The sequence below is a fragment of the Barbus barbus genome (genome assembly GCF_936440315.1).
Source record: "Barbus barbus genome assembly, chromosome: 41".
NCBI classification, from domain to species: Eukaryota; Metazoa; Chordata; class Actinopteri; order Cypriniformes; family Cyprinidae; genus Barbus; species Barbus barbus.
In genome coordinates this window covers 16,698,772-16,715,303 of record NC_136719.1, presented here as the reverse complement: position 1 = coordinate 16,715,303, position 16,532 = coordinate 16,698,772, and the positions used below count along the sequence as shown (strand labels likewise).

Sequence of the window (16,532 nt, the reverse complement as noted above, 5' to 3'; positions counted from 1 at the left end):
TTTGTCTCATATTCATCTTTTAATCATATTTGTAAATGTCTTGACTCCACAGCCAACAGAGCAATTTTGTCTTTACTGTTCCAATACTTATGGAGGGCACTGTATATATATATATATATATATATATATATATATATATATATATATATATATATATATATATATATATACACATACATACATACACACACACACACAAATCATGTATGAGTTCTGAAGTTATTTAGAATGAATGCATTCAATTTATAAAAATATTTAATTTACAAAAGACTTAATTTTTAAAAAACAAAAGACAATATTTAATTTACTATTTCAAATAAATGCTGTTCTAATCATCAAAGAAAAAAGGATCGAGATTTCCACAGAAATATTAAGCAGCACAACTGTCTTCAACATTGATAATAATAAGAAATGTTTCTTGAGCTGCAACTCAGCATATTAGAAAGATACCAAGTGATGTCCATAATTCCAAACTTGGTTTGCAACAGTTGCACTTTTAAAGCAATATTAGAGTCATAATATTTGGGGGTTCTTTTGGACCTCTGAACCTTCTTGAAAATATTTACATCACTATGTTTACAGCAGCTGATTCCTTCAGTAGCTGAAGGAAGGCGTGTGTTAATTTAAGCATTAAATATGAGTCCTCTGAGAGTGCATGTTGTGTAACCACACTTTCAAATATGCAGAGCAAGAATAAATGGAGGGCAGACGGGCACACTTTGCAGCGAACATGGAGGGTATGTCAATGATGGTGGTGGATGGCAACCATCCAGAGGATGGAGGATTTTGAAATCCCCCATTACACACACTCCTCCACCCCCGAACCACAATCTGCTAACACAAACCACATGCACATGGCCAAACCCACATTTTTTCACTACACACGCATAGTGTGTGAGTGTGTGTATTTGTTGGAGGGTGGGGGCCTGAAAGGGAATGGGGTGTGTTGTGGAAAAGAGCCCTGGGAATATTAGCTCAGAGTTAAAAGTTCAGCCTATTCAAAACCAAACCTGCACCCAGTACAAGCCACATAGTTTGGTCCATCGATTCTGATGCTATAATATCTATTGGACGTAGCGTTGGTCTGTATTTGTTGTTTTTTTGAAGGGTCACAGGGTTTTCTGTAACATTCTGTACCTTCTAAAAGAGCAGTATGTCATCACCCTGTGCTTTGATCCAGATGATCTTTATGAGGCTCTGACAGGAGCTCAAGCCCAAAAGAAATATAGAAATACACTCTCATCTGCTCCACAAACAGAGAGAGACACTGATAAATCTGCCTGGAAACTTCCAATGTAGAGACAGAGGACTGTTTCCTGCCAAACGAGGGATCTGGTTGCTTCTAACCAGCTCTTATCCACCTGCCATTCAGGATTTGCCATAGCAGAGGCTGTTGAACTTCAGATGCCATGGTGAACAAAATCTGAACACTGTTTCTTCAGGGGAGGGACATTGAATTGGAATGACTAAGAGTTTATGTAAGACGTTGTGGTTAAATGTTTGTAAAATGACAAAAAAACACATCTTCTTTCTAAGGAAATTGACTGGTGAAGTCACTGCTTAATTTTCCCCCCAAGAGATACTTTTTCCTAGTCTTTTTAAAGCCATAATCTGTAGGCTGGATGTTTGCTTTTTAGTTGATAACCCATTTTTTAAGCTGAAGGTGACAGCCGGAACTGTGTAACACCCCGCTCCAATTTGAGGGTTTTTTAGTATGAACCCAAAGTAGGGTGAATGACAAAACATGTTTTTCTCTGTAAAGTAATTGGTTCTAGCAATGCCTGGGTAATGGGTTTGATTTTAAGTGACACATAGACAGATTTTGGATTTATTTCATAGTTTTATTCAGCCAGGCTTCATTAAATTGATTGAAAGAGACAGTTAAGATGTTTTATAATGTTACAAAAGATTTCTATTTCAAATAAATGCTGTTGAACTTCCTATTCTTCAAAGAATCCTAAAAAACAGTTAAGCAGCCTGACTGTTTTCAACTTTGATAATATTAAGAAATGTTACTTGAGCAGCAAATCAGCATATTCAAATGATTTCTGAAGGATCATGTGACACTGAAGACTGGGGCACGTTCAGGTTCACACCGGTGCCCAACGTTTTGCTACGGTTTCCGGGTTGAACGACATGTTTCCTGGAAACGGTGTGCAACGGGGTTTGAGATTTCTCTTGTTTGGTGGGTGTGTCAAAAAAAGTCAGCCCAATCAGCAGCAACGTGTATATAAACCACGTGGAATTAAAGAGATATATCGCACAATGGGTCCAAGTGAAGTCATTTAATATGTGTCCGCTGCAGCCTGGTATGCGCAACAATTGAATATATTAGAAGACATGTTTGTCGTAAGAGTTTTATAGTAACATAGCATATCAACATGATGATAATGAATTTGTAAGTAAATGTAATCAAAATAAATTCACAAGAGCAAGTATATTGTTTGCACATGTTTATTTACATTAAAGGAAAAATAACAAATAATAAGAGCACAAGTATAGATCTGGAACTTCTTTAAGTCTGTCTAAATATCATGTAGTAACTTCTGGTCCATATCCTTTCCTTAGGAAGGTGTGCTAGACACTGATTAATGTAACATAAAAATACTAAACATATTTAGATATTTTGCTATTGTATTGTGGAGTGACACTTTCATAAACTTTTCTATGCTCCTCTGATTATATAATGGTAAATATTACAATATCATACCACAACAGCAGTGATCAGCAATAATAAGCCTAATACTCACAATAAAAATAATATGGTCATATAGATCATAAGAAGGTAAGAAGTAGATTATGCTTCATCTGAATTTTTCGTCTTTTCATCCTGAAATGCAAGGCAAATGTTGGATCCCAATAATTAACCACAGTTTCCACAAATCTCTTCACTCGATATAGGGATGTTCTCTTTTATTCTGGATGGCAAGGGCAGTGACTGTAACATAGAGCGTATTTTGCAGTATTAAACACGTATTTATACCAATTTCATCAGGCTCTAAAAATTCTTCAAAAAGAACACAAAGAACGGCCTTCTCAGCTTCCATAGTTGCAACACTTGCGCCATTAGAAGAGGGTGTTCAACGCACCACCGTTTCCGTTTAATAAACGTTTGGCATCGTTTTTTTCGGGGCTGAACGCAGCCCTGAAGTAAAGGCTAAGGCTGTGCGATATGGACAAAAATAAAAAATTGGTCCATGCATTGGTCATACAGCTCTTTGTGGCGCTGCCTCAGGTGTTGAAATAGATTTGTTGTGCCAGGTTCATACGTTTGCAGAGCGTATACAGTAGGCCTATGTGTATGCGGTAATGCAGCAGCGCGGACTCATTTTGCTTTCGCACAGGATGCGTTTGCAGTTCGCTCCTGATCCGTGGCTGTTTATCACAAACACAACATTTATCCATTATTTTGATTTCAAATCCAAACGTTGTTACTGAAAATGCTTTTTCAGCATGATTCTCTTTTATCACAATACAGTAATACAATCTTTCATAGAAATATTTGCGCGCTGCATTCTGATTGAATCGGTTAGCATACTGCGGGAGAATTGTGCTGTAAAGCGATTTAGAAATCACGCGCTTAAATCGTGATTTTATGACGATTTCGATTAATCGCACAGCCCTAGATGGCTGCTGAAAATGTTTACAATTGTATTACTGTATTTACTGTATTTTGTTCATAATATTGTTTGTAAATAAATACAGCCTTGGTGAGACTTCTTTCAAAAACGTTCCTTTGTTTTCCTTTTTTGAACATAAAACAGCCTTTTCTGAGGCAATTATCACAGGTTTTGTTTAGTCTCTATGTCTACAGAAGTTACTCGCAAAGACTGCTATTTTGAGTCCTGAATGCTCTGAAATGTATGGTTATATATTGCTAAGCATCTCCCATTTTACATGACATATTAAACTAAACAATATGTGAAGGCTCATAAAAATACAAACATATGTATATAATTTTATTTTAAGAAGTTAGTTTTTTGCAAACTTGTTTTTATGTGGTCTATAAAAGCTGGGGTTGCTCACTTTAAGACGAGGTATTTGAGGTACGCCTGGTTTGAGGTATACAGGAAAGCACATTTCTGTGGCATGAAAGCTCTTGAATTCCTGCGCAGCAGCTTTGCTATTTTCAAAAACAAAACAGCAGAGGCCATTAACTTCCATAAATACTCCATTTAAATGTAATTTTGCTGTTTGCTTTGCTTTGCAGATGAGACGTGGCCAGCACCACAGTCAAATGGACCCACGGTGGCCCCAGGGCCCGCGGCCATTTCTGCTCCCCCTACCCCAGAATCCCCCGGTCCTTCCGCCTGTCCTCTTCTGCCCACCCCCACTACCCCTCAATCACCTCCAGCCACATCCTCATCTCCCGGCTGTGGCTCTTCAAACCCAGAGCAGGCTGGCACCGGGGCCCCTGGGGCGCCATCAGTCACTCCCAGCAACCCTGAGACCGAAGAGGACAAAGCCAAGAAGCTGCTTTACTGCTCACTGTGCAAAGTGGCCGTCAATTCGCTCTCCCAGTTGGAGGCCCACAATAAAGGTGAACATTCATTTAGCGACAACTCATCTGAACTCGACAGCTTACGGTGCTGATTGATTACACAAAGCATCCATCATTTGGAATAAACAGACTCCAAAGAGCTTAGACGTGGATAGATTATACATGATAACAAATGCTCCCTGTGTATTTTCTTGTTTGAGGGACTCACTAGTCTGTACATGACTTTGTACTGCTATGATTTTAAAACGCTCGATGTTGTTGCAAACAGAAAAAAGCAAATGCAGAGGTTATATAGTTATAACTGCTCTGTTAATTCTACTTTTTGCCAGTGGCAAGGAAATTAATCAACCAACCACCCATATATATATAAGCTTATATACATATACTTATATAATACTTATTCTCCATAAAACTTCTTATCACAAAATGTTAAAACATTATTGTTTGCCATGTTTTGGTTGCTTAATGGAGGAAATGTTCCATATAGAATATTACATTTATTTTTTTCATAAATTATGCATCTTAGATTCATTTATGTTGGCAGACTTGTTCTTTCTTTCTTTCTTATTTATTGCATAGAGCCTATCATTCAGCTGGAATAAAACCATATTGCTGTTCCTAATAAAGTTGTTGATAAACTGGGAAATAATGTACTTAACAGGATTTTTATAATCCTTATTTAGTTTTTACTTTAATTTTGCACTTGCAAATGTTAAATTCAAACCTTCTGGTTGTCTTTCTCAATACTTGCTCAAATTACTTCAGAAGACATAATTATTTTAAGAACAGTCTGCAAGATTTATCTTGTTCTGTGAGCAGCAGAAATATGCTTTGCGTAGCTCAAGGCAGCTCACAGAGGAACACTAGCAATTATGTCCATCACCGAAAAACCCCTTTAAACTTCTAAAACGGGCATCTTTAGAAGCTTTCTCTCTCTCATGATTTATACACAACTTTACAGCGCCGCTTGTCCTCTCGGTTTGCACAAAAACAAATGAAGTAGATCAGCTTTTGTACTGCAGTGCAGCTTGTAGTATTTTAGGTAGTGTTTGATTTCTCGTGGTATATCGAATGCCTGAGCATATCTCGTTCTGCTCTATTATTCAGCTTGTGTCAACACAAACAGCCCTGTTTGGTGAGATGAAGGTGAATGTAGAGAAGACTTTGCTGCAAAAGCACACACACATTTATTATTGATCTCCTCTTTTATTTATCAGGGAAAACTGCAGTCATAGTTTCAGTGTGTTTATACCATCTGATTAGGAATTTCTCATGTTGAGCTTGTTGATTAAATGGTCTGTTTTTCCCCAGGCCAAAAGAAATGAATGGCTTTACATAAAGTATTTGACAACTGTTTATGTGGTCTGAAAATTAAACGGCGCATATTCACACTTTTGATACATGGAAGCCACATGGAAGTCGTTCCTCTTAGAACAAGAATATGTTTTAAAGTAAACATGAGCGAAGTTATGAGCGATATCAGGGTGTTGTTGCCAATGGAATGGCAAATTTTAATCACAGTCTGGGTTTCAGAAAGCTATCTGGAATCAATACAGTCCATTCTCTAAATTAATTCTCTAACCCACAGCCAAAAAATCTAATCATATGTTGTGCAGACAACCACAGATATAAGTCTGGAGGGGAAGAGGGAGAGTTTTAGCTTACTATATTTCTGCAGCTGTATATTCAGACACATCTGTCAACTCCTATTATATCTGTTTAGTTCTCAGATGGCATTTACAATTCACTGTTACACAGTGAAACTAGCATTGCTGATTCTCTGGAACACATTTTAAGTCTAAATATTGCAAGAGTGCATTTTTGAAGAGCACAAAGGTCATTGATGCTTGTTTTTCTTTTTAGCTTTGTCTCCTCAAACCCAAAGTTAAGGTAAACTTTTGGCCAAAGGGAGAAAATGAAGCCTGTTTTTGGTTTGGCAAGAGAATATTTCAACATACCCAATGTTTTCTTGGTTAAGAACAAAACAAAGACATTAGTTCTTAGGAACCCAAGCATGTGGATGTCACGTGTTATTTTGTCCATATCATTGACAATTTGTCAGGCCAGGAACATGACGGTGAAACATTTAAGGAGAACCATGTGTTGCACGGCTCCAAAAACAGGAAATGGATGAGCTTCGTTGTAATGAGGAGAGTCAAACTTAACGAATCATTATGACTTGAGTAATTCAGTTTTGTAACAAAGTTTTGAAATCGAAAGCCAGGCAGTTTGCTTCTTGATTTATGAACAGTACAATAATGTAACCTGAATGAAATGAAAAAACTATATGATTTCCAAGTACAAAGCATTCCAACAAAAGAATGGTGTGACTGCCTATTAGACATGTGGACAGAAATAAGAATCATCCTTGGTATGAGCAGCGGCATTTGAGTAATTCAAAGTGGAAGATTCAAGAGCCCTCTAGTGGCTATGACCAGATATTACAATACTGCCTGTAGTTTATATTAAATAAAAGATGTTATGTATTTATTATTATCATAATATAATATTCTTATTTTATTATTATTATTATCTTTGTTACTATTTTTATTATTCATCATATATTGTTTATTCGTTATATTATATTATTTATTATTGAATTAATTTATAAATTTATTTAATGTCACAAAAGATTTAAGTTTCAAACAAATGCTGTTCTCTCTCTCTCTCTCTCTCTTTCTCTCTCTCTCTCTCTCTCTCTCTCTCTCTCTCTCTCTCTATATATATATATATATATATATATATATATATATATATATATATATATATATAAAACCTGGGGAAAAAAACAATTTAGATAATAAGTATAAAGCAGCACATCCGTTTTCAACATTGCTCATAAGAAAGTTTCATAAGCACCAATTCAGTATATTAGAATGATTTCTGAAGGATCATGTGATGCTCAAGACTGGAGTAATGTCTGCTAAAAATTCAGCTGTGTCATCACAGAAATAAATGATATTTTAAAATATATTAAAGCTGCAGTCCGTAACTTTTGAAAATTTGAAAAACTTTTCTGTACAGTCTAATCTCTAATTGTCATGCCATTTGAATTTCACATTAAGAAATTCTTTTAACCCAAAAAGCAAACTATGCTCCCTTTGAATTGATTTTCTTTAAAACACAAATCTTGTGTAATCCCAGGCCATCTGTAATCAGAAGAGCATTTAAAACTGGAATATAATTTAATTTCATTCAACATGTGTTTCCTAAACACATAATCCTTTCTGGATTACAATCCGCCATCAAAATTATACATTTAATTATTCTAGCTGCTGTGAGAAAAGACTAAAAACAATGCGTCACCTGCAGGATCCTCACATGCAGAGGCACCATGCCCATTCAAAGTGAGGGGGCACGTGCCCCCTCAGATTTTTGAGCCAAGTGAATTTTGAATGCATCTTCCAAAAGACAAAAATAGCCGAATAATATTTTCTGTATTTCATACAATCAAATCACCGTGATTGAGTTCGCTGGCTGGCGCTGAGCCAGAGACAGACTCGTTTTTACAGCACTGCGCATTATAACCAATCACACACGATGCTGTTGAGCTTATGAATGCAGTGACCAATCAGAGGCGTTCAGATGAGTCATCGCTAAAATGCTGTTGGTTTCTTCACTCGCTCGCTGACCGAATACATCTTTCTGGCGAACTCTCTCGTTAAAAACAACAAAGTGCAGATGTGTGCATGAATCTGTTAAGTAAGATATTCATTTCACAGTGTAAACAGCTTCAGTGATTTTGATGGGAGTTTTTGAGAGTGCTTGAACTACAGTCATGGCCAAAAATATCGGCACCCTTGGTAAACATGATCATGAGGGATAAAAAGTACCCCATGTGTACAATGAAATATACTGCTGTATTTTTTATGTTGTGGGCCTATATTTCTGCTGGAGGTCCTGGACATCTTGTTCAGACACATGGCATCATGGATTCTATCAAACACCAACAGATAAAAAATCAATAAGTGACTGGCTCTGTTAGAAATCTTATAATGGGCCATGTTTGGATCTTCCAACCGTATAATAATCCAAACACAAACCTCAAAAACAACACAAAAATGGGTCACTGAGCACAAACCAAGCTTCTGCTATGGCCATTCCAGTCCTCTGACCTGAACCCTGTAGAAAATGAGTGAGGTGAACTGAAGAGAAGAAGCACTGTCATGGAGCTGTGAATCTAAAGGGTCTGAAGTGATTCTGGATGAAGGAATGGTCTCTGATCTCATGCCAGGTGTTTTCTAACCTCATCAGGCATTTGTCAGGATTGTGGACTGTTTTGTGTGTGTTTTGCTCCCCGTGTGACCCAGTTTCCCCATGTTAATTGTGTTAATTTGATCCCAGGTGTGTCTCCTTAGTTCCCTGATCATCCTATGTTTAAAAGCCCCAGTCCTTCAATGAATGTTTGTCGGTCGTTGAATTGTCATCCCTGTCCGTGATGTGTTTCCTGTGCCTCCCATGCTCCTAGTTGGATTAAAGATTCTCGTGTTTGTGAATTCCTCGTCTCCTGGTCTCCGTGTCTCCGTGCTCCCGGGCAGAGATGTAACAGCATTATAGGAGAAAATTTAGAGCTGTTAAACTGGCAAATGGAGGTTTCAAAAAGCATTGAATAAAAGGGTGCCGTTAATTGTGGCCAATGTGTATTAGAGAAAAACATTTATTTCATAATGATATTTCCTCCCATTTTAAATTCTTATTATCCACTGAAAGGTTAGATTTTTGTGTTTTTTTTAATAAAAGATCAAAAGGATTAACAATGCAGTTTAATTTTCATAGCCTTCTTTGATCATATTTACCAAGGGTGTCTATATTTATGGCCATGACTGTAGACTCTTTCTGTACAATGAAAGTGTTATAAGTAGCCTAACTTAGGATGTTAGTAGCCGGGACAACTTCTTTCTGTTTACAGACGTGACAGCAGCATGCTCGAATCTCCCGCGAAAACCTACCCGTACCACTCAAATTAGAAAAAAATATTATTAGATAACAGTTGTGAATCAAGCTAAAGTAAGGAGATAGTTTTGAACGCTGGCTAGTTATGTACTTGCTCAAATATTTTAACCAAAAAGAGTTATGCAGCTTTAAAAAAAAAATGTTTTAATTGTAATAATATTTTTAAAATATTACTGAAAAAAATTACTAAATCAAATAATTGCAGCTTTGTTAAGCATAAGAGACTTCAAAAACAGTAATATATAACTCCAAACTTTTGAACCCAAATTTTTATGCATGTATGTGCATATATACATTTTATTTTTAACAACACTCAATTTTCAAAAACACACTTGTATTTCTCTGCACTCCTCAGGCACTAAACACAAAACCATTCTGGAAGCCCGCAGAGGACTGGGCCCCATTAAGGCATACCCTCGTTTGTGTCCGAAGCCCAGCGGGGAGCAGGGAGGTGGGGCCACAGACCCCAATACTCAGGAACGCACCTTCCACTGTGAGATCTGCAACGTGCGGGTCAACTCAGAACTGCAGCTCAAACAGGTGAGCGAGGGTGTTCATCATTTTTTTCTTTTAAATGCTTGTACAGTGAGGGAAAAAATTATTTGATCCCCTATACGTTTGCCCACCGACAAAGAAATGATCAGTCTATAATTTTAATGGAAGGTTTATTTGAACAGTGAGAGACAGAATAACAACAATAAAAAAAAAAAAAAAAAAAAAATTAAAATACCTGGGAGCCAGAAACCACCTGTATAAAAGAGACCTGGGAGCCAGAAATCTTGCTGACTAATGGGGATCAAATACTTAATTGACTCATTAAAATGCATATCAATTTATAACTTTTTTTTAAATGATTTTTTTCGTTGTTATTCTGTCTCTCACTGTTCAAATAAACCTACCATTAAAATTATAGACTGATCATTTCTTTGTCAGTGGGCAAACGTACAAAATCAGCATGGGATAAAATGTTTTTTTTTCCTCACTGTACGTACTGTATACATTGTTAACGAGCGACTCATACTAAATCAAATTTGTTTCAAAATTGGTATGTTTGATATGTTTGCAGCACATATCAAGTCGAAGGCACCGGGACGGAGTGGCAGGAAAGCCAAACCCCCTCTTAAACCGACACAAGAAGCACAGGGGAGCTGACCTTGCGGTAAGTGGTAACCAATCATGATATTAGTAACAATTAACAACAACTTGCATGCGCATTTAATTGTATGTCAGATTACAATATGAGATCATTGGGTCATAATATTTCTCTTCATATAGGATCTCACCAAAGCATTAGGTGCAGGCCTTCTGCCGAGTCCTCTGGCCGTTGCTGCGGCAATGGCAGCGGCGGCCTCCTCCAATCCGCTCGCTCTCCGCGCAGCAGCCTCCGCCCCCCATCCGCATCATCACCTCCTACAGGGTCCGCCCCTCAGCCACGCCATCTTGAGACCAGCTCCGGGGCCCATACGCACCTCACACGGGCAGATTCTGTTCTCGCCATACTGACTTCGCCCTCATCCCCCCTTTAGCCAATCACAGCCAGTCCGGAGCCTCACCTCCAAAAGCACACTGTGAAGACGAAAAAATAGTGAAACACCACAGCAATGACAAGAATCGGCCTATCAACAATAACGTCAATCATCAAACCAAGCAGAAGGGGGCGCATCCACGATGGAAGGTGCGACTGGCGTTCCAACCCTCTTTCCATCATCCTTAACCGCCTCCTTCATCTCTGTTTGTTTGGATCGACTGATTTATTTGTTGGTGGATGAATGAATGAACGAATGCAGGGATTGTTGGAATAGAGCAATATCGTATGCAGAGTGCATCTGTCGTCCTTGTTCCTTCCCTCCATTTATACTCATACTGTGAGGTAGCAGCAGTCACATGGTAGCCAGACATGCTGGAATCAGTTTCTAGACACCCCAAAACACACAGACTACAGTTAAATGTTGTTCTGAATAAATGCACCCTCAACCCTATGCACCTTGAGAAACCTACAGAAACCATCAGTACGCTTCTCGTAATATTCGCTGTATTCAACTTGTCTTGTCTGGCTTTGGCATCTTTGCAAAAGAAAAACGCCCCAATCTCCGTCGCAGTTCCACCATGTCAAGCCTCAGAGCAGGGGATTGTGGGGAAGGTCTAAGAATGCCGACACTTTCCCAATTCTGGCTCGAATTGAGAAGCTTAGATGGCACCCAACTTCATACAGTCGCAACTCTCTAGGAAAACGGAGGGATTCAGAAGAGACACTCAAGATTTCTTTTGTGTCGCTTTTACATCCGTTTACGCTAGGAGCGGTTGACTGAAAAACCCCAGACCCCTGTCTTAGATCTTAGAAAATCAGTAGACGTCTATTTATTCTATTGTGTAGCGTAGTTTAGTTTAGTTCAGAACATCCAAGCTGGTTGACTTTAGAAATATTCTGAAGTGAAATATGTATGTAGAGGATGATGCGACTGCTGAAATAAGATGGACGGGTACTTTGATTCTCAGAGAAAGTCAACAAACCTAAGCACACACTTGGACTTGCAGTACATACAGGCTCCTCTGTTCATTCTGTCTCTGTATGTTCGGTGGACATTATGCAACCCCAAGCAATACGGCCCCCCTTCTGTCCGACTTCCGCGTTCAGTCTCACGAGACGGCCTGCATCCCGCAAGGACTGACACCACAGGTCAGCCACTCCAGCGGACACCCATGAGTCTAGAAAAATGAACAGAGAGAAGACGCAGAGGAGGTCACAGAGGACAAGACTGTGCAATCTCTCATTTTTTTGGTATGAACTTCCTGTCTTGAATCTAAAGCCATGCAATGCATATTATTTTTGTTCCTTTATTATGATCAACTGTTTTGATGTTGTTGTTTTTTTGGTTTGTTTTCATAGCACACTGTTACGTTGAACAAATATTGTTGTGGAAATTCAAAAAAAAAAAATCATTGAGCAAAAGAAAAAAACAGGAATATTTTTCTATGGAAGATTGAAAACCTGCACTTGGGTGGGATCTACATGTAGAAATCGCGTTCGGAGGAAGTACAGTAACATAAGCATAAACATCAAACTAGGGCCTGTCGTATTGGTGGAGATACGCGACAGTTCACTGATAAGCAAAGTGCGACAATGTCTTACTGTTGTTTAGATATTGCAATGCAATAAGCAATTGTCATTTGTTGTAGAAGAGAATATATAAATGGTGTGGCTGCTAAAAGGCCTCCACGATCTTCCACCGAGATAAACTAGCCTTTTTAGTACAAAAGCTGGGCGTTTAAAGCAAGAAAGGGGCAGCCACAGGGACAGGCCCTTCATATTAAAGGGTCTTTTCTCATCTCTGAGTGGGGGACAGGGTATATCTGAACGCAAACAATGTGTAGTCAGCCATAGCCTATGTGTATGTAGCTTAGTTCACTTTTTTGTTTGTTTGTGGCATTGTTTGTATAGTGTGGGAAACGTCATGATAATGCCATTACTTCATGCTAACTGTGGTTAGCGTCCACCATTGTGCTTTGATGGAACGTTACCTCCATTTCTCATTAGTTACAGAGGCACTATTATGGGTGCTGTAGTTTCATGTCGGTGTGTATCGTGTAGTGTTGTGTGCGTAACGGATAGAATCCGGTTCGGGGAAACCTGACAGAATCTGGCTTAAGGGATAGTTCACCGAAAAATTAAACTTTTGTTGTGTTTTACTCACCCTCATGTCGTTTCAAACCTGTTTCAACAGGATAAAGGAGGAAATATTTATGAAAAATCACAGTAAAATTACAGTTTTTAGTGACCAGGGGATATCGAGCTCCAAAAAAAGCACCAGTGTCAAAAAGATCTATGACTCGTGTGAATTCTTTTGAAGAAATTATGTAAATCATACTTGCAAACTCGCCATTCTGACATTGAAATTCACATCATTAGTGCAAATTGAAGGAGTTTTTAGTGGGAAGCGCCACCTACTGTCAGAGTGAATTTGCATTTTTATTCAGCCCATTTGTTTTTTTTTTTGTAATCAACTTTTGTCAAAACTTGCATAATTTAAACTACGAAATTGTTTAAATCATAGTTTTTACAGGAAGTTTAGGATGTTACCAAAGCATGTAGTTTTATTCTGATATCAAATTCCAAGATTTTTTTTTTTTTAAGAAAATTCCCTGACCAAGCATATTGATTCGTTAAAAGATATATACTTTTTGTGTTCTGTGGAGGAAAAAAATAACAGCATATGGGTTTGGAACTGCACATTGGTGCTGGTTGAGGAGAGACCCCCCCTCATGATTGTAAAGTGCTTTAGGTGTACAGCAATACACAATAAAGCGCTAGATAAATGCATCATTCATTCATTCAACTACACAAGGGCGAGTATAAAATGCGATGACCCATTCCTTTAAACTGCACATTTGCAATCAGCTGTTTCTATCCCAAACTTAATCATTAAAACAATCAGTGGATGGTGTTTTCGGCTGATTTCAAATGAGCATTTTGGGGTAACACTATGCGCACTGACACATGCTGTAGTTTGAAACCAGGTGTCCAGTGCCCCATTGAAACCATGTGAGATGATTAAGCCATCACAGCTCACACACTCCACAGGCTCGAGACAGACTCGCTTAGTCCCATCCGTCAACACTGTAAAGACCACGTTCATCCTGTAGTCAGAATAATGTCATCACTGTACAGAATTGTCTTTGGTAGATTTATTCAACCTTTCAGGGCAGGTGTAATGTTAGTTGGTGAAGTCTATTTTAGCCTTAGCCTTATTCCACCCCAGGCCTCTCCAGGAGCGGACGCGAATGGAGAAGCTTCGGTCAAACCTCGTCTTGCCAATAAAGTTATTTTTTAATTGAGTTGTCAGATGGGAAAACAGTATGTGTGATGGAATATTGAAGTGATATTCAACTCATACTGGCTACTCTTGTTTATTGCAATAAGGAAATCAACCAATAGATGCATATGTGAGTAAAACAATATAGATGTAATTTAAATCAAACACAGAAAATTATGGAAATACTTGGTATCAGAGAAACTTGGAGTTACCACAGGGGGAAAAAAAATCAATGTCTATAAATCAATAAAGAATATTAAAACTCATGTCTCATGCTTCTTTTTTCATAGTTGTTTTTATGAAATGTTATAATTATAGTTTAAGGTTAAAATTATTCTTTCAAATTATTTAAAACATCAAGACTGTACACTGTAAAAAAAAACTAAACAATATTAAATAAATAAAATGTTGTTTTCACACACACACACACACACACACACACAAAATTCCAGCTGTGGTTGCCAGAATAATTATGTAAAAAAAAATACACTAAAAATGTAAACATTTACAGAACAACCTGTACATTTTAAAGTTAATAAACAAATAATAAACTAGCAAATCTAATAGCCCTTTTCTGCTTCCTTCCGTGTTGTACCTTGAACATATACCAACAACCAACATAATAAAACAGGTGGCATAAAGAAATTCACATGAAGAATCAAAGTTAATCAGAAGCAGCCTTTCCACAAGTTGTATAATAAGACACCATCATGGTAACAGTTATATAAAAAATATTATGAAATACTATCAAATGTAAAGTGTCACACAGCTTTACATCCTAGCTCACATGTGTGTATATTCTATTGTGCGTCACTAGATGGCGCTGTAGGACTGATCTGTTCACAGCGCATCAAGCAGCCTAGTATTTATACATATATTTTTAATGTTGATCTCTTTAATACTGTATATTGACCATATCACGCAAAATATGGGGACATGATGCGTCTAAACTTTATATTTACCCTTCCTCATTTGTTGCTTTGTGAACACAATTAATGTAGTCTGTTGAAATTGCCTATAGATTTTGACTGTTGATTTGAACTTTGATCTCTGACCTTGTGGAAAACTGTTTTTATTAGACAGATCACTCTAAATGATTCAATATAGGTTGCATGCAGCTTTTCAAAGCAAATTGTGTAATTTTCATATATATATTACATTTGTATTTTACAAGGAAGCTGGATGTAATAATGTTTCTATGGGGATAAACATTTAGGCAAAGCCAGGATTTTATTTGTAATATATATTTTTTATGTTGATTATTATTTGTGTTAAGTGTAATCATAGTGAGAGGAGCTACATTATATGTTGAAACTCAATATAGTCCCACAATAAGAGTTTCATCAGCTATATACCAATGATTATGGTTTTTATAAATGGCTATCAATAAAAAGATCTAATATCAAACTGCAAGGACTTGTAGTCTGATTAGTCACATGACATTTAATAATAAACCAAGCAGCTGCTATTGAATAGTATTGCTAACAGAGCATTTCTGCGATCATATTTTATTAAATTTACATCAGAAATCCATGTGTTTCCAGACAGGATTTTTTTTGCAGCGTATAGTTGCAATAAATGATCTTTTTGAAGTGAGCAGGAACCTTTAAGTTCAGTTTTCGGTAGTCTCTTTTATCTCTAAGGACCAAGGAAAATTCAGTTTTTCATAATATCCACCCTTTTAAGGTTGAACCAGTCTGTTCCCAATATTTCAGATCAGCATTGTCCAAAAATCAATGAATAAGAGCTGTTCTGGACTGAAATCTGAGTGTCATTAGAGCTATAATCCTCTCCATGACACTTGAGAGTGGGACGGAGCACAGCTGAAGTACACATACTGGGCTAGAGAGAGGATGGGTGGAAAGAAGAGTTGAGCTGTGGCAGACACGCATCTCATGAGGACACAGTGTCAGAGTTTGAAAGGTTCATGCATCGCACTCTGCAAATGGAGAACTCCATTAGCTGAAATATGTGCCTGTGCTTTTACCAAAGATTTTAGCACAAATCTAACAGGTCTGTGGGGATAATTACACAGCAGATAACACATACATCCAACAACTGCAAAATGTGAAAGGTGAAAGACATGCAGAGAAGACAGAAAGAAAGTGAACAGGGTGATTAATGCACTTTTACATACTTGACACCTACGAAATATTCTAATGCTGACAACAAAACAAGTGACAGTGCTGAACTTGACGAGTTCTTTGTGTACGCATTGAGATTATTCACCAACATAAGGAGTAATGAGTAAATTCTTTCCTTATGAT

General features: G+C 37.6%; 1 protein-coding gene across 1 annotated transcript in view; it reads left to right on the top strand.

Annotated features, from left to right (window-relative positions):
- The window catches only part of LOC306860560 (zinc finger protein 385A-like), a 35,899-nt gene extending 21,369 nt beyond the window's left edge, over positions 1-14,530 (top strand). Inside the window, exons 4-7 of the mRNA XM_079402305.1 lie at positions 4,211-4,540; positions 9,810-9,994; positions 10,521-10,613; positions 10,730-14,530. Coding sequence (XP_079258431.1) covers positions 4,211-4,540; positions 9,810-9,994; positions 10,521-10,613; positions 10,730-10,957 — 836 coding nt within the window. The 3' untranslated portion in view covers positions 10,958-14,530. The remainder of the gene's footprint in view (positions 1-4,210; positions 4,541-9,809; positions 9,995-10,520; positions 10,614-10,729) is intronic.
- The last annotated feature ends 2,002 nt before the right edge of the window (positions 14,531-16,532 follow it).